General features: G+C 57.2%; 2 protein-coding genes and 1 long non-coding RNA gene across 13 annotated transcripts in view; 2 read left to right on the top strand and 1 right to left on the bottom strand.

Moving 5' to 3' along the window:
• The window catches only part of WASHC1 (WASH complex subunit 1), a 54,438-nt gene extending 37,028 nt beyond the window's left edge, over positions 1–17,410 (top strand). The window contains exons 1-11 of one of the 4 annotated variants that reach the window (XM_082422130.1): positions 2,078–2,304; positions 5,161–5,314; positions 13,516–13,627; positions 13,839–13,985; positions 14,137–14,273; positions 14,536–14,671; positions 14,889–15,090; positions 15,182–15,340; positions 15,999–16,151; positions 16,853–16,921; positions 17,056–17,410. In XM_082422130.1, the coding sequence (XP_082278256.1) occupies positions 5,166–5,314; positions 13,516–13,627; positions 13,839–13,985; positions 14,137–14,273; positions 14,536–14,671; positions 14,889–15,090; positions 15,182–15,340; positions 15,999–16,151; positions 16,853–16,921; positions 17,056–17,195 (1,404 nt within the window). In that variant the 5' untranslated portion in view covers positions 2,078–2,304; positions 5,161–5,165 and the 3' untranslated portion in view covers positions 17,196–17,410. Of the gene's footprint in view, positions 1–2,077; positions 2,305–5,160; positions 5,315–13,515; positions 13,628–13,838; positions 13,986–14,136; positions 14,274–14,535; positions 14,672–14,888; positions 15,091–15,181; positions 15,341–15,998; positions 16,152–16,852; positions 16,922–17,055 lie in introns of those variants that run through there. The other 3 variants (XM_082422129.1, XM_082422128.1, XM_082422127.1) reach the window with 3 other exon arrangements.
• On the top strand, positions 5,321–9,735 carry LOC309641753. Its single transcript, XR_014252755.1, has 3 exons — positions 5,321–7,772; positions 8,594–8,646; positions 9,713–9,735. It is a non-coding gene; the product is annotated as an uncharacterized lncRNA (long non-coding RNA).
• Positions 17,407–25,433, bottom strand: part of DDX11 (DEAD/H-box helicase 11) — a 32,244-nt gene continuing 24,217 nt past the window's right edge. For 4 of the 8 annotated variants that reach the window (XM_082422096.1, XM_082422094.1, XM_082422095.1 and 1 more), the window contains 11 exons: positions 25,242–25,353; positions 24,973–25,104; positions 24,370–24,482; positions 21,362–21,434; positions 20,924–21,027; positions 20,137–20,286; positions 19,590–19,876; positions 19,157–19,241; positions 18,804–18,882; positions 18,473–18,627; positions 17,407–18,374 (listed from right to left, as the gene is read on the bottom strand). In XM_082422096.1, the coding sequence (XP_082278222.1) occupies positions 18,345–18,374; positions 18,473–18,627; positions 18,804–18,882; positions 19,157–19,241; positions 19,590–19,876; positions 20,137–20,286; positions 20,924–21,027; positions 21,362–21,434; positions 24,370–24,482; positions 24,973–25,104; positions 25,242–25,353 (1,320 nt within the window). In that variant the 3' untranslated portion in view covers positions 17,407–18,344. Of the gene's footprint in view, positions 18,375–18,472; positions 18,628–18,803; positions 18,986–19,156; positions 19,242–19,589; positions 19,877–20,136; positions 20,287–20,923; positions 21,028–21,361; positions 21,435–24,369; positions 24,483–24,972; positions 25,105–25,241; positions 25,354–25,433 lie in introns of those variants that run through there. The other 4 variants (XM_082422093.1, XM_082422092.1, XM_082422097.1 and 1 more) reach the window with 3 other exon arrangements.

Here is a 25,433-nt window from a genome sequence, read left to right as displayed (position 1 = left end):
GGGGTGCTGTCTTGCAGCACTTTTGTGAGAAAACACAGCCAGGTTGGATGTGTGATGTGGGGTATGTGGGCACGTGTCTATGTACAGACAGACATCCCGGAGTCTTTTGTGTTCGAGTACACTTTACAGATCACAGAGCACTTAGATGCCCTTTATCTGCAGCTCTCTAAAGGAGGCAGGGCAAGCACTCTTAACTGCAGTTTATAAATCGGGCAGCTGAGGCCCCATCAGATGACTTGCCCAAGGTCGCACAGAGGATGAGGGGCGGAGCCCCAAGCCTGCGAGCTTTCTGTCCGGATACCTTAAGCTGCTTAGTCATTGCTCAGGTGGAGTGAGGGGGAAATGGGCTTGCAGGTTGTATTAGTCAGAAACAAAATACCATAGAGTGGCTTAAACAGCATACATTTATTTTTCACAGTTCTGGAGGCTGGAAAGTCCAAGATTAAGGTGCCGGCTGATTTGGTTCCTGGAGAGAGCTCTCTTCCTGATTTGTGATGGCTGCCTTTTCCCTGTGTCCTTAGTGGTAGAGAGTATCCCTTCTCATAAGGGTCCCCATCGTGGGGACCCCACCCTCATGACCTCATCTAACCCTAATTACCTCCCAAAGGCCCTGGCCCAAATACCGTCACACTGGGGATTAGGGTGTTAACGTATTAATTTGGGGCGGGGGCACACATTCAGTCTATAATACAGGTGCAAACCCATCTCTTACCCACCATTGGTGGGAACCATGTGCTACAGCCTCAAGTCATTGGGGTGTTCAACCTAACTCTCTCCCAGGGACGGACGCGGAGGCACGGCAGGGAAGGAGGGCAAAATTCGGAGAGTATTAGGAAGAGAGTAGGGTGGCCAGATTTAGCAAATAAAAATATAAACACTTAATTCTGAATTTTAAATAAACAAGGAATGATTTTTTTAGTGTAAATGTGTCCCATGCTTTGTTTGGGACATACTTATACTAAAAAAAATAGAAAACTATTTGGTTTTTTTTCCTCTGAAATTCAGATGACATTGGCGTCCTGTATTTTTATCTGGCAACCCTAAAAGAGAGGAGCCATTGGCCTCCATGAGGCAGGCCAATGGACCCCACGAAGGACTATTGCAGGATCTCTGGACAGGCGCTTGCTTTATATATTTAACTTTTTAAAAGTCTTTTTTAAAACCATCGAGCTTTTTTTTTCTTGGCGTAACAAAAACGTAACACAAAATTTACCATTTTAACCACTTCTAAATGGACAGTTCGGTGGCATTACATACATTACATCGTGGTGCAACCATCACCACTACCAATCTCCAGAACTTTGTCATCATCACAAACTGACATGGCAAAGAAAACCAGAGCCGCACAGTCATTAAAGGGGTAAAAGCAGATTTTATTCAGGACTTTGCAACAGGGGAAAAGAGAGGTCAGTATAGAACAGGGGTCAATTCCAAATACAGCGTGGACAAGTGGGGACTTTTAGCCAAGGAGCCGGATTGGGGGGGATGGAAAATTACTAAGAGGGTTGGGTAATTCTTGGCTAGGATTCTTGCTGCAGGCAGGCAGGTGAGGGATGGGACGTCACCTGGGGACGGGGGAGGGAGGCATTTGGTCAGATAAGAGGGCGGGGTGGGGTGGGGGGAGGTTCTGGTTGAAACGAGTAACAGGATTCTCGCGAAAACTGGGCGACGCAAGTGGAGGCCTAGTTGGAAGAGGATTCAAAGGAGCCCGACTAAAGTGTGGTCCAGGAGAAGACCGTCACGAGCTCTGTACCCGCTAAACAATAACGCCCCCTCCGTAACCGCCGTTCTGGTTCTGTTTGGATCTGACGGCTCTGGACACCTCGCACAGCGTGGACTCCTACAGCCTTTGTCCTTTTGTGTCCGGCATTTATTTATACTTTTTAAGGCAGGGCGGGCACTGGGCGGACTCTGCGGGGAGCTCGGCCCGCAGATCCCAATCCCAGAAAATCCGGGCTGAAAGAGGTGGGGCAGTCAATCAAGTACGCCGCCGAGCCGGTGGGTGGAGGGGGCGCGGAGGGAGGGGAGGGGCTGCGCGGAGAGGGGAGGGGCTGCGCGCTGAGGGGCGGGGCTGCGCGGGGAGAAGGGGCAGAGGGCGCCGGGGTCGTGCCCGGCGGCGGGGCGAGGAGGCGCTGAGGGGCTGGCGGCGAGCTCCGGCCTGAGGGATCGAGGCGCCGGCGGCTAAGGCCCCTGAGCCGCGGCGCCGAGCGAGCGGAACTGGCGGCTGGAGGCGGGGCCAGAGCTCGGGGCCGGGAGCGCCGGGGAGGCGGAGCGGGCGGAGCGGAAGCGGCGGGCGTCGCGCAGGTGAGGGCGCGGGCCTGGCCGGGACGCGCGGGGCGGGAGCGGGGCCGGTCACGGAGGGGACGGAAGGAGGCGGGAGCGGCTCCGGGCGACGCCGCCGGGCCGGGAGCCGACGCGGGAGGCCCGGGCCCCGTGACTTCCGCCTCGGCCGCCGGCTGGCTGGCCGCCTCGCGGCGCCGGCCTGGGCCTCAGTGGGCGGGTCGGCGCCCCCCGCCCCTGTCGGTTCGCGGGGAGGGCCCGGCTCTCGGAACGAGCTGCAGTGGATGCTCAGACCCTCCCTTTGCGGCCACCCCTCCCGGCCCCTGGATGACCCCACACCGCTTTAACCCTGCTTGGGTCCCAGTTGCCTGCAGCCGAGCTGGGTGTTGGGCGTGGGTCGCGGGAGGGATCCCGAGCACTTCGAAATTTATCAACAGCATTGTGAGAGCGGGTTTGCTCTGTGTTCACTTTTCTGGGAGAATCCACAGTTTTTACCAGATTCTCTAAGGTAGCGCCGTCCCATAGAAATATTATGCGAGCCACATGTGTGACTTTAAAAGTAAAAGGAAACGGCGAAATTAACTTAGTTATGTGTTTTATTTAGCCCACTGTGTTTAAAATATGCTCATTTCAACATGTAATCTATTTAAAATTTTAATGAGATATTTTACATTCTCTTTTTACTTGGAAGTTTGAAATTTGGTGTATATTTTACACCTAGACTACATTTCAAGTGCTCAATAGCCCATGTAGCTAGTGGCTCCTATATTGGACGACAGGTCTGAGGCTTTCGTTCCTGGCCTGCAGGCTCAAGTCCACACTCCTTGCCATGGTATTCAGTGTTTTTCACAGTCCGGCCTCTTTTTCTGCTACTTACCCAAGGATGGTTTCATCCTCATTGCCCAAACCACTTGCCCTTCCCCCACGCACCTTTGTTCAGCTGTCCCTTCTGCCTGGGATGCTCTCCCCGCCCTGTCTCCCTGGGACTGGCAGGGAGGTACAGTTTCTGCGGAGAGCTGTTCCTGACTCGCCTGACCCCAGAAGGGGTTTATCACTCACTCCTTCCTCAGTGTCCCCTAGCACTGGGTTCACGGCTGAATTAGAGCACTTATGACCTGCTGTTTGTTTTCCAGGCTGTCTTCACAGCTACTATAGCGTCCTGTTCATCTTTGTTGTGGTCATGGCCGGCACCTGATAGTTGATGAGCACTTGTCAGCAGACAGAATGAGTAAAATGCTAAACTAAGCTGCACTGTTTCTTAATTCTTGAACAGACCTGCTCCTTCCTCGCTTAGGAGCTTTGTGCCTGTTCTACCCCGTCGTGCATGGACACACACACAGGGTGTGGTGACTGACCATGAGGAATGCATCACAAGATGAGCCCAGAAAGTACCTTCTTTCTGCCTTTTACTCCCTCTCTGTCTTACAGATGGGAAAACTGAGGTACAGAGCTAAGTTAGGACTCCAGGCAGATTTGCATCAGTGTAAATGCAAAGGGGGACTGGGGTGGGGATTTTTGAAAGGCATGCGAGTTCCCAGAGGGTTAGGTTCCTCAGGTGGTGTGGGATCAGCTGGCTCCTCTTTGGTCATTTGTTAGGCGGGAAGAGAAGTGGGGAGGTGAGGAGTTACTCCTGGGCCCTGGTGAGGATTCTCGGCAGGTTCAGGTCTAGGAAGCTGAGGAGCTCACTGCTGGAGAAAAACTTGGAGAGCAGAATGGGCATCTCGGATCAGGAGAAGTGCTGGCCTAGGAAGGGTAGGCAAGAGCAAGTTGGGTAGAAGGAAGGGCAGGGGAGGCCAACAGAGGGAGCAGAGGATAAGCTCCAGCATGCTGAGGAGATTGGCGTGAAGCATGGAGAATAACCACTTCTCAGAGGGCAGTGCCATTCTCAGTCTGTAGGATGAGAAATGGAAAGAATCAGAGATTCAGAGGAGGCAAACAACTTACCCCAGGTCACACAGCACTTGAAACTCAAATGAAGCCTCCATGTCACACCCAGCCCCACCCACACCTCTGTTGCAACCAGGGGCCCCAGCGTTGTGCCTAGGAGAGCAGGTCTGGGGCACAGTGCCAGGCCTGCTTAATGTCTTCCTCACTGTCTTCTACCGAAGGGCTGCGATTAGGCCTGTTTATAGGGGCTTGGTGCCTTAATATTCTGCCCGATACCTCTCTTGCCAATCAAATCAGTGCCGTCTGCAGTGTGATTGCTGCTTTGGTGGCACCAGGGAGCGGAGTTAATTAAACCCAGTATAAATAGACTGACTCTGCCCCCCTCTTGCAGTTCGAAGGAGTGTTTTTCCTCCTGTCCCCTGCCCCCATGTGCCCCTCCTTCCTCCTGGCCCCCCTTAGCTCTGGCCTGGGAGAGCAGAGCCCGGACATCCTTAACCCTGGAGTCTCCAGCCACTGCCTGTCCTGTCTCGGGAGCAGGTCCTCCGGGGCCGGAGTGAGAAGGACGCTCGAGTCCACATTGTCTGTGCTTTCCCAGACCCAGGTACCGTTTGGCAGTTGACACAGGCAACTTTCCCCCCAAACCCTTCCCTCTTTTTCACTCTGCAGCCAGGGTTTCTTTCTTGTTCATCCAGGCTTTGGAGGTTGAAGTGAGATGAGGTGGGGAAGGGGTGCCTAGCTGGGTTCCAAGCGCCTTCCGGCAGCCAGTCCGTGTTGCACCTCCTCTGAATGCTTCACATCAGTCTCTGGTCCTTAGCAACTTCCCTCCCTCGTTCACCCAACAAGAACACCAGCTCCTGTGAGCTCCCAGCCTCCCACCCAGTGCTGTGTCCCCCCGCCCCATGCAGACCGCTGGGCGGGGCGCTGTGTGCCCGTCACCTTCCCCCGTGGCAGGTGGGTGTGCGGGTAGTCCTGATGCTCAGTTCCCACCCCCAGGCACCATGACCCCCACGGGGACCCAGCATCCACTGGCCGATCAGACCTACGCGGTGCCCCTCATACAGCCAGACCTGCGGCGAGAGGAGGCCATCCAGCAGGTGGCGGATGCCCTGCAGCACCTACAGAAGGTCTCCGGAGACATCTTCAGCAGGTGGGTGCTGCTACCGCCCTCACCTGATCGGGGGCTGCTCCCCGCGCTGGGCAGTCGTCTCTCCAATCCCAGAATGCACCCTCTCAGAGCACCCCTTTTGGTGATTCTTGGTCCTGAGGGCGACCCAGCTGGCTTTCTTGTGCCCAAGGGGCCAGGCTGGGTGCCCAGCTTCTAATGTTACCATAAGAGCTCACTACCTCCTGTCCCTCTTGGCCCCTGGGTTCCCTGTGCATCCGCCCAGCGGTGGTGCAGCTCTCCCAGCTCATGCTGTTCCCCCACTGGGGGGCCCTGTTCCTTTGCTTATTCCCGCAGTCAGCGAATATTCATCCAGCACTTCTTGTGTGCAGGGCTCTGTGCTACTCTCTTTAGTTACAGCAACGACTAAGGCAGCATCTCTGCCCAGCCAGAGGATATACTCCAGGAGCAGAGACAGACTCTAATTGATTAATTGCATGTTAGTTAATTACAATTGTGGGAAAACCTATTTTTAATATTTTTGTAACAACTAATATTTGCGTCACATTAACTGTGTGCCACCACTGACCTGAGTGTATTCACTCATTCAACCCTCTGTCCTGTATACGGGTCCTATCTTTCTCTGGCCATGAGCAAGCTGAGAGGGGCGTAGAGCTTCTCCTTCCTGGGTGCCCACACCGTGCCCCCTGAAGGCTGGAGTATTTGACTGTCTGACTCAGGTCCCTCCCCTAGTCAGGTCTCCCACACCGTCCCCTGCTTGTACCCCGGACCAGGAACCCCGACTGCTGCAGCATGCAGTCTCCTCCCCCAGCAACTGGAATTCCACCTCTTCCCAGAAGCCTTCCCCAATGGGGGCATACAGTGGAGTCACTGTCTGCAGCTGGACACAGTCCAAACATTAGATCCACCTGACTTTTGCCGCTGAGTTGCCCACTAATGCACCTGCCTGCCTCAAGCCTATCCCAGATGTAAATGTACCCGAGGGCGGTGCCCCGAAGTAGTTAAGGGGGTTGACTCTGGAGCAGACTTCCTGGGCTCCAATCTGGCTTCCCCATTTGCTTGCTCCGTAACCTCGGGCAAGTTACTGAACCTTGCTAAGTCTCAGTGTTCCCATCTATAAATTGTCAATAATAATGGTACCTTCCTCAGAGAATTGTTGTTAAGATGAAATGAATTGAAACGTGCAAAGGAATTGAAGTGCCTGGCATATAGTAAGCATTCAGTAAATGTTCCTTCCTATGATCTGGTGACATCATCTCTGCTCATTTGCTGCCTATTCTGGCCCTCCATTAACCTGCTATCAGTAGTTATAGAAAGTGTTAGGTGCCCCTTCTGTGCTAATTTTTGTGCTAAATATGCCCAAGGAACACGTAAGCCAGAGGACACAGGCCTTTAAGAGCCATTGGTCCCAGATTATGGCCACCTCACACCTCGTGATTGAAACGGACGCCAGAAACAGTCCATCAGAGATACTTGTGTTTCCTCAGCAGGACTGCGCCTGCATGCTTGCCTTTCTGTAAGGGGAGCGCTGGACTTTTAGCATACTTTCCTTTCCCTTCCTGGTGATTGGCACCAGTGGACGTTTTCACGTTCCTCTGCCCCTGGAAGGGGTGAGCAGAGGGCAGGACGGCCATCTCATGGGGAGGGAGTGGCAAGTTGGTTGAACATAGGCTCGGCATGGCCCAGGGATGGTAGGATGCTCCCAGGAGCCTGGTACCTGCGTCCAGGCTCCCCTCACCGCTGGGTTCCAGGTCCCACCATTGATCCCCCACCACGTGCCCGGCATTCAGGTCAGAGGGATACTAATGGTGTGTGGCATGGGGTTCCTGTCCTCAGGGATGTCGTCTAGGGTGGAAAAACAGCCATCTGAGCTGATTCTGAGCCGCGTAGCATGAACTGTGTGAGCTCCTAGGGGCCTAGAGGAGAGAGAGACAACTGGCAGCACATTTATCAGTCAGACTCCCCAGACCAATAAGCAGAAGTAACCAGTTCATAGAGCAGCCTTTGGAGCTGCAGGGCTAAATGCTGTCATCAGGGCCTGGTTTTGCTTTCATCCCATCCCTGCTCGCTGCTTCTGGGTTGGCCCCATTCCCAGACAGGCCTCGCTCTTGCAAGGTAACCAGTAGGCCCAGAGTTCATACTCAGGCTCAGGTCCAGCAGGAAAGAATGTCTTCCTCTGCAGCGGCATTCCCTCGGAAGTCCCGCCCTCCCACTGGCCTGGCCTGGTTCTCATGGCCGTCCCAGAGCCAGTGGCTGGGGCCGGGGTGGTGGGGAGGGTGACACAGCAGCTGGCTCAGACCTTGGTCACATGCCTTACCCCCAGGCCCTGGGTTTAGCCCCACCCAAAGTGCGGGGACCGAGCCTGTGGGAGCGATGGCGGCCCCATAGGAAGCAGGCTGCTACAGAACGAGGAGGGAGCAGATGCTAGAGAGGAAAACCAGCGCCTGCTCCCCGAGGTCAGGGAAGGCCTCCTGAAGGAGGGGTGCGAACGGGGCCCCTCGGGGGGGGGGGGAACGCCGCCTGAGGGCCCTCCGCTGGGGCCCGGAAATGAGTGCCAAAGGCTTGAGGCCTGACTGGAGGGTGGTGCGCCCCGGGCCGCGGGGCCCTGAGTACCTGAGTGCCGCCTGTCCCGAAGGTCCACTCCTTCACTGCAGGACGGGGCTGGAAGTCCGCCCTCCGTGTGTCTGTGCCCTCGGAGCCCTCCTCTCTCGCTGCTTTACCCCTCCTCTCTCGCTGCTTTACGTCCCTACAGCGCTGGGGACGGTCCCTGGTGGAAGGAGCGGGCAAGAGGATGTGGCTGAGGGGAGAGCTGGGACATGTGAGTCAGGGCCGGGGGGCTTCGCCCGGCTGGATGGGGCTTTGAGCTTGAGCCCAGGGTTTTGGGAGCCCGGATAGGTTCTTGAGCCGGAAGCGATGGGACAGAAGCGTCTGGGGAAGGTTCAGCAGGCAGCCATCCCAGGGGATGAGGAGGGGAGCCACGCTGTGGGCAGGGAGAGGCTGCGGTCCAGGGGGGCTGCAGGTAGGGGGGGCGGATAGGAGACACTGCAAATGGAATAACGACAGGACGAGATGACAGATTGGGAACAGGATGAAGGGGAGGGAGGAGTTGGGGACGACAGGGAGTGGGGAGTGCCGAGCCCCGCCCCCCATTCTGCAGCAGGGGCGCCTCTGTTCTCACGGGCTTTTGCTGTGGGATGGGACCCCAGCTCGGAGCCTCTCCCCTTGAACGTGCTCCTCTCGAGAAGGAGAGGCGGCGGGTGACGAAGAAATGCTTGATGTCTCTGCTCCCCCCCTCTCCCCCAGCTCAGGCGCAGGCCCAGCCCCTCAGCCCCACCGGAGCCTGTGCCCCCAGGCAGGTGAGCACGTGGAAGGTCAGCGTCCCCAGCCGGTTCCTTCCTCCTGCTCGGCCCGGTGGGCGGAGCCCGCAGAGACAGGATGGCAGGGCCCTTGCGGGCACTGGGACCCGCTCCTTGCAGCCCCTCCCTGGCTTGTCCCCCTGCCTAGCAGACCTGCCCTCACCTGCCCATCATCACCTGGGAGAAGCCAGCCCCAGGGTACCTGCCCAGAGACGTCCCCTGCTCCACACGACTTCCATGACGGGCAGAGGGGCGGCAGGAGCAGGGCAGACTGTGACGGGCATGGGCGGTGGCTGCTGTCACTTGCCCTCTCCGTGGCCCCAGCCTGGCCACTCGGCCTCTGCGAGGCTTCTTCCCTTCCTCTCTTCTTCTTGTCCTCTTCCTTTCTCCCCTCTTCCCCTCTTCCTCCCTTTCCACCTCCCCACTCTTCCTCCTCCTCCTCACTTCCTCCTTCCTCTCCTTGGGCCCTTCCTCGGCTCCCCGCTCCCCGCTCTTCTCCCTGCTGAGCGCACCTGGTGCCTTCCAAGGTTAGGAGGCCTCAATCAGCTACCTGCATAATTAGCAGATCATTCTTAATTACCCCAGTGAGTGGAGAAGATAAAGGGGAAAGCAAGAGCTGTTCAGGGGACCGGCTGGGGGTGCGGGGGGTAGGGCTGGCGAGGGGAGGAGAAGCAGCAGTTAGGCCAGGGGAGTGGCCCTGTCACAGCAGCTGACTGGTGTGATGATTGGAGAGTGTGGCAGCCCTGCAGGGGCCATGGGCCTGCGGCTTCCTAGGAAACCTTCCCATACGGTCATGGGGGTCAGCTTTGGAGGTGGTGGGGACAGGGAGCCCAGGCCCTGTCCTGGCCCCCTAGGTGCGTCGTTGACCTTGACCACCTCACACCCCAGGCCCCAGCCAGAGGAGCCCTCTGCACTGCACCCTCCGTGTCTGCTCAGCACTGCCTGCAGCCCCTCACCCCTCCTGGTCTGTGGGCGGTAAAGGTAAACGTTGACCAAGTTCTTGGGACTTGGGACTCGTCGGCTTGCACAGCTCATGAGACATCCAGTCTCTCACTTTGATCTTTAGAGCAATTCCACGCTGCAGAAGTTACAATTCCTGTTTTCCAGCTGAAGAAGGTGAGACATAGATCAGTTAAGTGACTGGCTGAAGGCCACGCTGCTGCTATCCCCAGGTCTTTGGGACGTTGTAGTTGTTTATCTCCTTGGGAGCAGATGTGTGTTATCTGACGCATCTCTGTCCCAGGCTCTCAGCAGACTGACTGAGCCAGTTCCTTCCCTGCTGGTGTCCTGGTGACATGCTGTAGGGACGTGGCTCCAGTGATGAGCCTGGAAGCTGACCTGCCTGAAGCCAGCCACCAAGCCAGGGGCTCTAGATAAGGAGCGGCAAACAAGTCGCCCTCTTGCCACCAGCCCCGCTCATGGTGGGTGTTGCTAATCAGTCCTGGCTCTTGGTCCCAGCCCCCATGCGGCCCAGCAGGCCTTCCTAACACTGCCTTCCAGGCCGTTGTCACTGCCGGTCGGTAGAGATGACACACAAATTGAAACCTCCTTCTCACCCTTGCCCTGAGGTTGGGCTGCCTGGGGGCTTTGTTACAAGCCCTTTGTTACAAGCAAGGCGTTACTTAGCCATCCTAGGCTCTTGGATAAGAAAAGAACCCTGGAAATCCCATCTTCCATTCCCCCGTCCCACACAGGAATCTCCCCTGGAGCATCCCTGACAGGTGGGCATCCAGCTGGAATCTGATTGCTTTGCAAAGCCATGCAGCTGTTTACGAGAAAGTTCTCCTTATGCAGAACTGAGGTCTGTTTCCATGTAACTCCTCCCACCGGCTGTAATGCAGCTCATTCTCTGGGGTGACAGAGTAAGTCTAATCGCTTTTCCACCTGACAGCACTTGTGATCTTTCTGATATCTGAAGGGGATTTTCATATTCTCGAAGTCATCTCATCTTTAGCCAGAACATCCTTCAGTTATCTTGTGTGATGTGAGCTTCTCACCATCACCCTCCCCATCACCCTCCTCTAGTTGTTCGTTAGCTTGTCATCTTGTATTCAGCCAGTATGTTACATGTCAGGCATTGTCCCAGGTGCTAGAGATGCAGCTGTGAATCAGACAGACCCTGTGGTCTAGAAGGGACTTCAGAGTCCTCTTAACATGTGGAACCAGTTTGAAGGGGACACGGCTGTGGACGAGGTGGGCGCCTGGCATAGATGAGCTCTGTTTTCTCTGTAGTGCCTCCAGGAGAGTGGACGTTCCCTATTTATTGAAAGAAGGTGGGAAAGATCTCAGGAGCTGTGTGCTCTGAGATCTCACTTCCTTTCCAAGCTGCTTAACGTGCTTTTAGCTCATAGGTAACTGAAACCTCCAGGTCCTCCTTCACCTGAACTCCTGCTAAACCTCCATCTTCTGTGTTTGTACCCTTGACTTTTTAAACCTGAATGCTGAGCTTCACATTCATTCCTTATCAGTTTCATCTTTTCTGGCCTTCTGGCCTTTCAAGATCCCGTGAGTCTTGATTCCGTCGTGCAGACCATTTTGGGGCCTCCCCATTTGATACCCCTAGCTTACTAATCAAGCGTCGCATGAGTGTGCGGCGCCCTGCCAGAGTCCTTCGTGCGAGGCTGAGGTCAGTCCATTCTTCAGCCGTGCCTTTGGGGCACTGTTGTTCTCTGGCTCTGATTTTTCCTAAATGTGCTCTCCTCCGGCCCCCATAGCTCCATCTTGTCCACGGGATTTTGTGAGAAGCCGTCAGAATCCTTGCTGACTCAAGCTGCACTGTGTGTAAGGTTTTCCCCTGATACGCCAGTCTAATAACCTTGTCAAAAAAGAAATGCTATGAATTTAGAACAGTGCTGGCCCCGGGGATCTGCCTCTTCCATTTCAAATTGCTTACGACCCTCTATTTAATAACCCATTCCGGAAATTTGCCCGGATTCATTGTTAAGCTTGATGTTTGTAACTTGGAGAAATCAGATGGAAGACCCAGAGAGAGCCGGCTGTGTCTGGCTCCAGTTCCGACGTCGCTCCCACCCTCCATGCCACCTTTGAGTGGAGCGGTTACATAACTGTGAGGTTGCTTCAGCCTCGGGCAGCGTAGGGCTGAGCCTGGAGCCACAGGAGCTGGCCTGTGTGCAAGCAGGGAGACGGGTCTCCCTGCCGGAAAGCTGGGGCTCGGACAGATTGCTGGTTCTGCATCTCGCCCGGAAGGAAACCGTGCCTCTTGTTCTCTGTCTGCCTTGCTGCCCCGCTCAGACCAGCCTGTCAAGGAAAACTAAGCTGGTTTGGGTCCCTGCTCGTGGGCCAGCCCCTGCATCCCCGAGCCCTTGCGCACGAGGGGCCAGGAGTAACCACGGAGACCTCATCGGGGCGGAGACCCCTGGGTTGTGAAGCTGGCCGAGGAGGTGTGTTCTCTGGGGGCTAAAGCCTTCTAAAGTTGGTGGGGGTGGTTTAAGAAGGTTGGGCCAGAGTCTTGACTATTCACTTCAACCATTAAAGAAATCCTAGAGTTCCCTGGCCGCGTGGTCTCTGATCCCAGGGACCGCGGCGCTCCTCGGCCATCCACTCACTGTGTCCTCTGGCCATTCCCCGGGAGCTGAGCTTGCAACTCTGCCTCGTCTCTCGTGCCTCGCTGTGTGCTCACTCGTGCCTGGTGAATGTGGAGATGTGACCCCCGCTGTGTCGTGGAACACGATGGCCACGGGCAGGTGTCCCTGGAGGTAGGGGAGCGCTCAGGCGCAGGACGCCCTGGCAGGGGAGCCGGAGTCCCCGTGCAGTGAGGAGTACCTCGTGTTGCTGAATAACGCGAGTGAGGCTCGTGTGCGTTTACCTTTGGGGCACGTGGTGTTAGCCATTCAGTAACTGCAGAGGGAGGCCTGCAGGTGCCAAGCGCTGTTCCAGGCTCTGGGAACACAGCGGGGAGCAAAGCCCTCAGCCTAGGAGTGCACAGGAGACGCATGGTGACAGGTGGCTCTGTGTAACGGAAGAACTGGCTGGGGGTTGGAAAGTGACAGGTGCAGCTTTAGATTCCGTGGTCAGGGAGGCTTCGGCGAGGGGCTCAGTGAAGTGAGGGACCAGCCATGTGGGTATCCGAGGAGACGGCAGAGGCCACACGACAAGGCGATGTGTGGCGTGTTCAGGGAATGTAGCAGGGCGCCGTAATCCGGGGAGGGGGCAGTGGCAGCCCCTAGGCAGCCCGACCACAACCATGAGAACCCCGGTGGGGACTTGGATTTACCAAAAGCTGTGCCGGGCAGTTCCTTGTGGACAGCTCCAGGACTTGAATTCAGGCCCAGCCTTGCCTGTCACTCAGCCTTGCTGAGCTCTGGTTTCCTCCACGTAAGTCATAACGATTCTGCCTCTGCTCACCTGGGCCTGAGGCTGAGAACCCCGGCAGGCAGGAACCACGTCCCTTCAGGTGGCACGTACAGGTGCCAACTTGGGGCCAAGGTGATTGCCCATCCCTACCCAGAGCTCCAAGGAACTTAATACAGTCCGTTGCTAGACGCTTCAGGTTGGATGGTCCTGGTAGAGGTCACCTGGGCAGTTCTAAGATCGGGCCTGACAGCAGGTATTGCTGTGTTTTAAGAGCCCTCACCCGAGGACCTCCATGGCGGTCCAGTGGTTAGGACTCTGCGCTCCCACTGCAGGGGATGCAGGTTCGATCCCTGGTCGGGGAACTAAGATCCCGCGTGCCTTGTTTTGGGGCACCGCCAAAACAAACACACGCAAACACAAACAAAAATTTAGTCAAGAGCCCTTACCCGAGCCCCTGGCTTCGCAGGTTTGCCGTTAAAAGCAGAAGGGTTGCAGGAGGCTGCAGGAGCTTGGGGAGCAGCCTTCAGCCCCTGTGACTTTTTTTTCCGGTGGCAGGATCTCCCAGCGAGTAGAGCTCAGCCGGAGCCAGCTGCAGGCCATTGGGGAGAGGGTCTCCTTGGCCCAGGCCAAGATTGAGAAGATCAAGGGCAGCAAGAAAGCCATCAAGGTAGCGTGTGTGGCCCTGTCCCTCTGGCTGGTCGGCAGTCCCAGAAATCCCATTCCCTCCCCTCTCCCCATGCCTCTGAGGCTGCCAGCTCCCTGCTCCAGCCACACGGCAAGCTTTCCTCCTGCCCGGGATGCCTCCCCCCGCCCACACCTAGGCTGTCTGGAGCTCCTCAGGCCCCCTGAGGAAGTGCTCAGACTCCCCGTGTACACAGGTGTTCTCCAGTGCCAAGTACCCTGCTCCAGAGCGCCTGCAGGAGTACAGCTCCATCTTCACGGGAGCCCAGGACCCTGGCCTGCAGAGGCGTGCCCGCCACAGGGTCCAGAGCAAGCACCGTCCCCTGGACGAGCTAGCCCTACAGGTCTGATGGGGGTGACCTGGGCACTGGGGAGGAACTGAGGCCCATCCCAGGGTTCTGTCCACCAGGAGGAGTCTGACTGCGGTGGGGGAGGTCGCTCTGGCCTGGCGCTGAAACCACCGTCCCTCGGTCATTTCCCGTCGCCCCACCCCAGGAGAAGCTGAAGTACTTCCCCGTGTGTGTGAGCACCAAGCCGGAGCCTGAAGATGAGGCCGAGGAGGGGCTGGGGGGTCTCCCCAGCAACATCAGTTCTGTCAGCTCCTTGCTGCTCTTCAACACCACGGAGAACCTGTAAGGGCGGGGTGGGGCGGGGCCGGGGGCGGGGTTGGCCTGGCTTGGTTGGGGGGCCGGGGGGGCCGGGGGCACCAGACTTGGCTGCAGCAGAAGTCTGCAACCCGGGAGCCAGGAGGCTCCTGACCAGTTGGTTTTGTCTGGTAAGGCCTGGGAGGCCGTGGTACAAGCTAATTGTGGCCCCGATGAAGAAGGAAAGGTGGTCCAGACCACGGGCCTAGAACAGAGGCCGGATTGCCTGACCTCCACCCCTCCTCTGTAGGTACAAAAAGTATGTCTTCCTGGACCCCCTGGCTGGTGCCGTAACAAAGACCCATGTGATGCTGGGGGCGGAGACGGAGGAGAAGCTGTTCGATGCGCCATTGTCCATCAGCAAGAGAGAGCAGCTGGAGCGGCAGGTGGAGAGAAGAGCTGCTCGGGTGGGGGAGGGGAAGGGGTGGGGGGGGGGCGTGGTCCTGCCGTGTTGTCTCTGCCAGGGGTCTGCCGAGCCCTCACCCCGGCCGGCTGTAGTGGGCACGCGCGAGGGTCTGCCGAGCCCCTTACCCCGGCCGGCTCTAGTGGGCACACGTGAGGCCGCTGGCTGCCCGAGGCCCGCCACATCCCCCGGTCCCACAGGTCCCAGAGAACTACTTCTATGTGCCCGACCTGGGCCAAGTGCCTGAGATCGATGTGCCGTCCTACCTGCCCGACCTGCCGGGCGTGGCCGACGACCTCATGTACAGTGCGGATCTAGGCCCCGGCATTGCCCCGTCGGCCCCTGGCACCATTCCAGAGCTGCCTGCCTTCCACACGGAGGTGGCTGAGCCTTTCAAGCCCGGTGAGCCGAGAGCTGGGAACGGACTTGGGCGGGAGCAGCCCTGCTTGGCCACTTTCTTCCGCAGGCACCTTCTCACGCTTTTCCCACCTAGAAGATGGGGTGCTGGCAGTACCCCCGCCGCCGCCGCCGCCGCCGCCGCCAGCTCCGGCCCTGCTGGTCAGCGCCCTCCCACCTCCGCCCCCAGCCCAGACCGTGGCCCCACTGGGCCGGCCAGCCAGGGAGGAGGACAGCGGTGGCGCGTCTCCTTCAGGTAGCAGCGGCACGGGGCCCGCAGGGCGTGGCGGGGCTCTGCTTCCTCTGAGGGTGCCCCTCGTTTCTGGGTCCCTGAAGGATTTTCTGTAGCTTAGTTAACTGGTCGTAAATGCTAGATTTTCAGAGTAGTTCTGATTTCAAAATCTTGTTCTACTGGGTTCATAACATAGCAGTTTCAAACCGTGTCTGTGGAGCCTGGACAGGGGGAGCCGTGGGCCCCCCATTCCCCCTTAAACCAACGGGGAAAAGGGGGCAACTAATAGACATGGAAAACTACAGCAACGAAGTATCCACGTGGCCCTTAAGTTATAGGATTCGGTTTTACTCCTGTATCTCCCCGTCCATCTCCAGCACCCAGAAGTGGCACAGAAATCCCCTGTTGGCTCCTGTGTTAAGTTCAGACACTCAGCACGCTGGTGATTCCCAGGGTCCACCAGTGCAGCGTGGCACCTAAAGCGGGTGGGGCTGGAGAGGGGCCGGCTGAGCCCGGGCGGATGCAGGCAGCGTCCAGGCCCCTAGTGTGCCGAGGCGCCGCCTCACCACTGCCACCTTGCCGAGGAAGAGCCCTTCCTCAGACACCGCCCAGGGCCGCCTCTGGGCCGCACGGCCAGGCCCTGCCTGAGCAGCCTCTCCTCCTTGCACCCTTCCCACCCCAGTCCAGGGAGCGCCCAAGGAAGTGGTTGAGCCCTCCAGTGGCCGGGCCACTCTGCTGGAGTCCATCCGCCAGGCCGGGGGCATCGGCAAGGCCAAGCTCCGCAGCGTCAAGGAGCGCAAGCTGGAGAAGAAGAAGCAGAAGCAGCAGGAGCAAGGTGGGGCCGGACCCGCTGCAGGAGGGGCTCTCGGCCCTGCTGTCCCCAGGGGCGTGCGGGCTGCCCCGGTGGCTGTCCTCCTGCCCGGGCCACGGGCTCCTTCCTGCTCTTGGGGCCTGCTTGGTGGAACTTTCCTCTCTACGCCTGTAGGGGGCAGAGCCTCGGCCACTCGAACTGTAAGAGCCTTCTTAGACTCTGCCAGTTGTCCAGGAAACGGTCAGGGACCTGGGATATTTTTAGGGACGGAGACCTGGCTAAGTCCTGCTTCTCTAGGCCTCTGAGACTCTGGATTACGTCAGCTGGGAATCCCCATCGCTGACATAAATACCGCACCTGGGCCCAAAGCAGCAATGCCCTGGGAGTCCGGTCCTGAGTTTCCAGTCCCAGCTCTGCTTCTGAGCTTTGCACTGTGACCCCAAGCAAATTGCCTCATTTCCCTGGGCCAGATTCCTCATCTGTCCAGCGAGGCTGCTCGTCTGCCCTTGTCTCACAGGGTAGCTGTGACTCTTGCTGCTCAGAGGTTACCTGTGTTCTTACGAGCACTGACCAAAGCTCCAAGAGCTGTGGTGACACGTGGCCGCGGAGGGGCCGGGTGCGTTGACAGCACAGAGGACACTGATGGAGCCCTGCGGGTGTTAGGCAGGCTCGATCTGGTCCACCCTTGGTCCCTTCATCTTCTCCCCATGGCTTTCCTATTGCAGTGAGAGCCACCAGCCAAGGTGGAGACCTGATGTCGGATCTCTTCAACAAGCTGGCCATGAGGCGCAAAGGTAGGAAGCAGGACGCCGGCTGCCTCCCTGGCTGAGGTCGTCCACATCCTTTTTTCTCACTGTTTCAAGTCTCCAGAGCCCGGGTGGACTGGTGCCCCAAACCAGCCCCTCACCTTTCACCTTTGCCCTCGCAGGTATCTCCGGGAAAGGACCCGGGCCGGGGGCCAGCGAGGGGCCGGGAGGGGCCTTTGCCCGCATGTCGGACTCCATCCCGCCTCTGCCGCCCCTGCAGCCGGCCCCGGGCGAGGAGGACGAGGATGACTGGGAGTCCTAGGGGCTCGCTCCGCCTTCACCACGGACAGGCCCCCGGGAGGGACGGGGTCGCGGAGGACCGTCCAGCTCTGTCACCTGGAGCTGCTTCGGGGGCCGCTCTCTGCCTGGGCCTCACCCACCCCCTTCGCCAGCACGCGTGCCTTTTCCCTAGAGACGCTTTGCGGCGAAACAGTACGTGAGTCAATAAAGAAGTATGACGTAAGAACCGAGCATAAACCAACAGCACCCTTTTAATTAAGAGACCACAGCGGCACAAAATGCAGATGATGTCCCTGCAGGCCGGGTCTCAGGCGGCGGGGTCAGGGAGAGGTGCGGTCAGCAGGGGCCGGCGGAGGGAGGGACATTTCCACACAGGAAAACATGTCTCAGTGACAGACAGGGGGTCGCTAAAAATATCCTCGCTGAGAGCCTGATGGCCCTCGGCGTAATTGCTGATGTCAGGGGAAGAGGAGTCTTGGCGTGGGCTCCTCCGGTGGTGCTGGAGAGGGAGGGAGGGAGGGGCCCCTGCCTGGGAAGACCTGGAGCCGAGCCGGGAAGCTGATCCCGCTGCAGGGCCAGGAGCCGCTTAGGGACGGGCCTGCGGGAAGAAGTGCGGCCAGCGGGCGGGAGCGGGGAGCAGTTGTTAGCAACTCAGAGCGAGAAGGTGGTGAGGGTGAGCAGAAGCCCCGGGGGTGCTCTCAGTTCCCGAGAGGGTGAAAGGTCTAAAACGGCTCTTTTAGTGAGAAAGGAGAGGGAGGGCGGGCCTGCCCACCTCACCTCTAAGAACGTGGATACTCAGAAGCAAGCAAGGGCGGAGATGCTGCGGCCCCCACAGCCGCTCCCAAAGGCCGGCCGGGAATCGGGTCAGGGAGCTGGACTCCGGGCCGTGCCGAGCGGAAGACAGGCTCGATTCCAGGGAGGGCAGCTGCCCTGGGACGGGCCCAGGAAGGGCGGGGCACTGTTCCTTCAGGATCAGCCTCATTTTCTCCTGCTGGCTTCTCCACCTACTCCTAGGTCCCGGCAGCCCACTGATTGCAAAAGGGGGCTACCGCGCTCGCCACCTGGGTTTCACCTTCTTAGGCAGGATCGCTGCAGACCAGGCCCAAGACAACATTTCTAGTGGGCAGGGCGAAAGGAGGGCCTGGTGACCAGGCCGTGGTGCAGCCATCTGTTAAGAAGAGCCAGACTTCTCTCGATGAAACTGCAGAGAGAGGGAAAGACAGGGAGACGCCAGCTTGGGGTGGGGTGGGGCTGGGGGGGTGGAAGGTTCTGGGGACGAGAGAGAAAGGCAGGACTGACCTTCCGCAGAGCAGCAAAGGCAGGGCCAAAGGTGGCTTTGACCTGCACGCGGTCCCGGATCCAGGCCGGCAGCTTTGCCAGGATAGGAGGGCGGGCGTACCGCTGGTCCAGGAGCACGATGCTGGCAAAATCCTTCTGGTGCCTGATGGCCCTGCCTGGATGGGGACAGAGGTTGGGGCTCTGAGTTAAACCTGCCTCCCCCCACAGTGCGTTTCTACTGTGTCCCCTCCCCTCGCTCAGCCCTCGGGCTGGAGAGATGGCAGGTGAAATCCCTCCTTCCTGTGGCCTCTCCAGCCATCCACCTCGCCAGCAGGATCAGCCCCAGGCTCACCTATGGACTGGTTGACAGCCTTCATACACAGGTTCTCCACCAACGCCTTCCCAGGGGGCACCTGGCCCGGGGCTCGGGGCTGGGAAGGGCAAAGGAGATGACCCGTCAGAGTGGATTCTTGCCGCCTCCTAGTGTTCTCCGCGACAGTGACACAGCCGGGCTCCGGAGCGGGACCTGTGGGCCTCATGGGCACAGCAGCCGATATGATAGGTGATGGCATGGAGAAGCTCAGGGGGTGTCGAGGAGCGTCCCATCGCTCTGGAGCAAACGGGACAAACACGTCCCGGGGCAAGGGGACGTCACAGCCGTGGGGCGCCCCCTCCCCTCGTCCGCCGAGGCACTGGCGTACTCACGAGGGTCTGGTCCAGGTAAGCCATCTTCTCCTGCAGCTCTGCAGACCTGACGCTGGGGAAGGGCATGCCCACCATGACCACACACCTAGGGCGGAGGCACACGTGAGCCACGGCAGCTGGGCAGTGCCCAGGCCCACGACAAGGGGCCCGTCCTCACCCACACCTCCACTTCCTTCCGCCTCTCCCTCCCCTCGTCCCTACCACCTGGAGAGGGTTTTTTCAGCGGAGATATCCAGTCTAGACCAAGGAACTGAGTCCTGATCAAGTCAGGGGCTGCCTGATTTTCCACCTGGCCCCAAAGGGCCAAATCCAGGGTTGTTGCATCCGTGCGCCTCGCGGGTGACGGACCTGAGCAGTCAGCCCGGGTGTGGACTCAGAAGGCGCCAGACGGCTGGGTGTCAGAGCCGCGGGAGATGAGAAGCCCACCCCTTACCGGCCAAGGTTGTCAGAGAAGTTGATGCCTTCACTCATCTTCCCTCCGACCACGGAGAGCATCAGGGCCCCTGTCACCGTGCCCCCTGCCTGGCCACAGTGCTGCAGGAAACACCCAGCCCAGAGCTGCAGAGCCAGAGCGTGGATGCCAACCGCGGTATTTTCAGCTGCCAGCGCCACATGCCCTTTGACCCAAGGCCTCAGAAGTACACCTCTTACCTTAACGCACCTGGAATACTCGAGCAGCACCTGCTCCACCTGGTTCACTCTCTTGGGCTCCTGAAATATCTGAAGGCAAACATATAATGTCTCCCAGAAAAGGGTTTCAGAACGCCTGGGTCTTGGGTCGATCTTGGCCTATGTTTTCCAGACTGGGGACTGGAGAAGCCCACAGGGCCAGGGCCCTTGGGGAGATCCCCTGGATGGTTATCAGGGATTGGAAGTGGGGGTAAGGAACTAGCGGAAGCCCCCGCACACAAGAAATCCCAGGAGGAGCTCTGGGTGCCACCGTCCTCTCAAGTGGGAAGTCCAGCTGAGCAGTCACTCACCTTTTTCCTGACAGCCAGGCGGGCCAGCAGGCCACTCTTGTCCCAGTGGGCATGGACCTGGCGTTGGTACTCATAGGAGGGGAAGAAACAGACCACCCCTCCCGGCACCACGTTGCACAGGTTACAGAGGATGCGACCCGTCTCATCCATCTAGGGAGGGAAGACAAGGAACCCACCACGGAGCCACTCCTGAAACCCCCAAAAAGGCTCAAAGCCAAGTACAGCGACCCACGGGTGACTGCGGGGGAGCACGGCCAGGTGGCTCCCCCGGGGCGGAATGTGCCACCCTCCCCACCACACACCCGACGATGCTTCTGGTGCCTGGTAGCGTCTGTGACACACCACCATGCTGGCACACCAGAGCTAAAACCCACTGTGGGATGCCGCTCAGTCCGCTCTTCTCCAACTCCCAACATGCTGGTGGGGATTAAGCCTCGTCTGTGACAAATCAGGCACGGAAAACCCCAGGCATGCCACTAGAGGTGTGCCCCCGACGCCCGCATTCCTGCCCAGGCGGAGCGCACAAAGCCAGACGGCAAGAGAACCAAAGGCAGTGGGCAGCCTGCTCGCGAGCTTCGTTTAAAGAGAATGTCCTCAGCAGCCGCAGGCGTGAGGGTGGAGATGGCTCAGACCTTCCGGGTGAACTTCTAGATCCTGCCCACCCTGTGCCAGCTGTGACGGGAGAGCCCAGCGCCTGAATGCTCGGCCCTGGGCAGGGTGCCCCCAGCCCTAAGTCTGCCTCCTGCCCCCGCAAAGGCCGTGGGAAGGCAGGCTGCCTGGTACGGACCATCTGAGGCAGCTCTCTCTTCTGGTACGTGAACTCCAGCTGCTGGTTGGAGGGCCCGCTGCAGATGACAAGGGGCAGGATGTTGTCTGCAGGGATCACGTGACCTGGCGAGACCCAGTGAGGCTGAACTGGAGTCGACTGTCCCGCAAGGCAGAGTCCAGGAAGGGCATCCCCCCACCCTGTCTTCCAGACTAGGAAGAGCAATTCACAGCCCCCGCCCTCCACCCTGTTTCCACACAGAACCGACTCGGCGATGCCCAGGCCTCTCCGTGCAGACAGAGGGCACAGAGAGCAGGAGAGCCCGGAGACGGGGAGCTCGCGAGGAAGCTGACGGGATGAAGCTGCCCTCTCGTGGCCTCAGCCCCCGGGCCTGGTAACAGCACACGGCTGAACTGTGACCAGAGGCCCCGCCCCGAACCCCTGGGCATGGCTCCTCACCACAGGAGAACTCCACCACGCGCTCAGCTTGCACCCCGGCACACGCCAGCAGCTGCTCGCGCAAGTCGGACACCTGCAGACCACAAAGCCAGCTCTGTCATCTCCCAGAGGTCTGGGCCAGGAGGCGACAAGTCCGTAAGAACAGAAAAAAGAGGCAAAAGGAAAGGCTGGTAACAGATTCGTTAAAAGAAAAAAAAAAAAATAATGATACCCAGTGTTGGCAGCCTCATTTAAACCACTTGTGGGAACAGCAAGAGAAATTCAGCAATTTGAAACAGTGGTTCTAAACCCTGGCTATGCAACAAAATCACCACTCGGAGTTAAATATATATATATATACGGTCAGGGCCCAGCCCAAACTATTGAATAAGACTCTCTAGTGGGAAGACATATGCATTTGTATTTTTAAAGAGCTCTAGGTTTTCACCTATCAAACTGGCAAAAATCCTGAAGTCTGACTACTCCCTGGAGAAACAGGCATTCTTATATGTTGCTTGTGGGACACAGAATAGTACAACTCCTGTGGAAGGGGAATTTGACGATATTTAACAAAGTAGACATGTTTTTACTTTTTAACCCACAATCCCCTATCTAGGCATCTCCCCTGAAGTACAGCTCCACAAACCTAGTATATGCACAAGGATAGTCCTCGTGAGGTTATCTGTAATATTCTGCATTTCAAGAGAGACTGGCTGAAGGGGCTACGCTATCTCCCCAGCAGACAGCCGTGCAGCTAACAGGGGGGGCGCAGACCACCCTGCGCACTGGTAAGGTGCGACCGCCAGAGCGTGCTGGGAAGTCAAAGCTGACTGAGCTCCCTCTGATGTAAGAAAGGACAGGGAAAAAAATATTTGCTCATCTTTGCAAAAAAAAAAAAAATTATAATGAAACACTGGAGGAATAGACCAGTAGCTAATAAAAATGATTACCTGTGGGAATGGGGAACGGTTTGAAGAAGAACAGAGGTGAGACTCTCTGAATACGTCTTGCTATATAGTTTCGACTTTTGAACCATACAGATGTGGACATTTTTAAGAACATAAAAAGGCAAACTGTAAAATTGAAAACAAAAACTGAAAGAAAGCCTAGCTGCCTATCAAACTCAGAACATAGCCACACAGAGAAAAGCTTGACTTCAAGTGACTTTATATCACTAATGACCACATATCCTTAGTGGGATACTTTAAAGGCAAAAAATAAATGCACGTAAATGAATTCAATCAGCGGTTTCTTGTTAGAATACTGGTATAATTTTGAAACTATTTTAAGTATATTTGGGATAGAGCAAATAAGTAATTATGTGAATGTGATAAGAAATCAAACTGCAGCTTAACAGATACTGTGTTAAGGTCAAGTAAAATGACTGACTGATTTTGATACAGAAAGGTCACTGTGGACTCATTATTTCTGAAAACTATCCCCTAGGTCTGTGCCCTGAAATGGCCTGTGAACGGTGATGACGCAGGAGCACTGTGAACACCCTAGCCCCCAGATGTTGGTTTCTAAGTGCCGATCCCCGTTTGCAGAAACCGGGGCACCCTGGAGAAATGAATGATTCCAGGTCTGGGGCAAGGAAAGCGTTAAGGTGAGCCCGGGACATTTTTTGTGCTGAAAGCACCCCAAGACTAAGGGGGCCATGTCAAAGGGACCAGAGCAGCATGAGGGGTTCCCACAGGCCAAGTCTGAGAAAATCTGAGCATCAAAAACAGCGGCTATGGACTTCCCTGGTGGCGCAGTGGTTGAGAATCCGCCTGCCAATACAGGGGACACGGGTTCGAGCCCTGGTCCGGGAAGATCCCACATGCCGCGGAGCAACTAAGCCCGTGCACCACGACTACTGAGCCAGTGCTCTAGAGCCCGCGAGCCACAACTACTGACCCCACGAGCCACAACTTCTGAGCCGTGCCATAACTACTGAAGCCCATGTGCCTAGAGCCGTGCTCCGCAACAAGAGAAGCCACCGCAATGAGAAGCTTGCGCACCGCAATGAAGAGTATTCCCCGCAACTAGAAAAAGCCCACGCGCAGCAACGAAGACCCAACGCAGCCAAAAATAATTTAAAAACAACAGCAACAAAAAACAGCAACTATAAATGATTCTAATACACCAGTGAATAAAAATCTACTTCTATACACGAGAAAGAAAAATGGAAAAATAATACAGCTACAGGGGTGACTCTAACAGGAAGCTGAGGTTGGGAGCTGACAGCTTGAGGAGGTTGAAGAGCCTTTGCCTTTCAGCCAGTAAGTCTTGGTTCTAAGACACATCCTAAGGAAGTGAGCGCTGTGCAGAGATGCAATTGTATCTTCCACTCTACCGTTTAAAACAGAAGAACTGCAAATCGCCTAGATACCTGACAAAAGAAGAGTGGTCGTATGTAATAGATTCACGTAACAGAATAAAGTGCAGCCAGAGTTGGGCAGAATAAATGCATATTTGCTGAGAAGGAAAAATGCTGAAGATGCTTTGTTGCTGAATGAAAAAAGCAAATTATAACAGCAGCATGTGGAGATACGATTTTTTTAAAAAAAAATATGTATGTGTATTTGTAAAAATTATGACTACAAAGACTATTGTAACGATATACACCAAAACGAATCTTTTGCTGGTGGAATTATGATCTATTTCCTGTTTTTGCTTGTCTCTGCTCCCTACAATGAAAATATAACAGTTTCCTAAATATGTATACTAAAACTTAAATTTATAAAAGAAAGAGAAGGTTGTATCTATGGTGGGTACAGGAATGGAAAGGCACTCCATTCTGGGTCTGAAACTCCAAAAAGGCTTTCTCTGGAGCAGTGGCTACAGAAAACACCAGGGCAGGGCAGTGCCCACCCCACCCCAGACCCAGCCACGAGACAGTCCAGCAATGCCACCTGGTGGACACTGCTTGGCCGGCTCAAGCTAACCCCTTTCTGGTTGGGGGGACCCACAGGATGGGAAGAGGCCTGATGCTACATCCTCCCCATCCCAGCAGCTGGGCGTGAGAGGCTGGGCCGTGTCCTTACCGGTTGCATGGTGCCCCCTGCAAGGACCACCGCCCGGCATTCCTTTACCACCTGGGCAAAGTGCACGGCTGGATTCAGGAGCAGGAATTTGAGGCTGCTCTGACTGAGGCTGCCTAAAGAAAGACAGAGAAAGACAGCTACATGGAGAAGGGCAGGTGCAGGCCCAACAGAGACCTCCATCCGCCTGAGACAAAGGGGATGTCCAGTCGGGTCCATGTAGAAGCCATAAGAGATACAACTTTCTCTTTAAATTAGACCCATCTCATCTCCAGGACAACCCCGAGGTAGATGGCAGGATTGTCTCCCTTTTCACATGAGGATCTGAGGTTTAGGGAGAAACTGGTCCAAGTCACGCAGCTCATAGGTGATGGAGCCACGACTCCAACAAAGCCCACCTGACCTTCACACTGGGCTACGCGGAGTCTCTGGCAACCTCGCCCGAGACCAGCCAGCAGCCCAGCACCTCTGCATCCCTCCTCAGCCCCTCGACCACTGGCGTGGGTCACAGGTGGCCAGTTTTCACCCATTTCTGCGTCCTAAGCTGGTGGGGTACCAGATGGAAGTAAAGCAGCCTGGCTCCAGGCCGGCTCCTCCCGGGGTTACCTTGACGGCTCAGGATGACCCTGCCATCCTGGTTGGCAGTGGTGAGAGCCGCGAGGAAGCCTTCGATGTGCATCAGCGGGGAAGCGGGCCGCGGCGCCCTGTCCTCCCCCTCCTCCACAGGGGCTGCAGGAACTGCACAGAGCAGAGGAAGGAGGAGGGTCTGGGAGCCCAGACAGCAGGGGGCTCCCTGCACCTGGGCTAAAGCCATCCTCCGGAAAGACCACGCGTGAGGAAGCCCAACTCTTGCCCAGGCTCCCCCTCCGACTCACCCGCAGTCACCACCGGCTGCAGGCTCTGCAGGAAGTGCTGGAACCCGGACAGTTTGGGCTGCTCCCTGGAGGGCGCCAGGACCGCCCCGTACCTCTCTGTGAAGCCGAGGAGCTGGCACAGGGATGAGAGTAGTGGTTGTGGGAGGGAGACGGATGGGCCCCTCCCCGGCCCCGGCGAGCTGCCGCACGGTG

This window comes from Balaenoptera physalus, assembly GCF_965194825.1.
Source record: "Balaenoptera physalus genome assembly, chromosome: 13".
Classification (NCBI taxonomy): Eukaryota; Metazoa; Chordata; class Mammalia; order Artiodactyla; family Balaenopteridae; genus Balaenoptera; species Balaenoptera physalus.
This window is presented reverse-complemented; position numbering and strand designations above follow the sequence as displayed.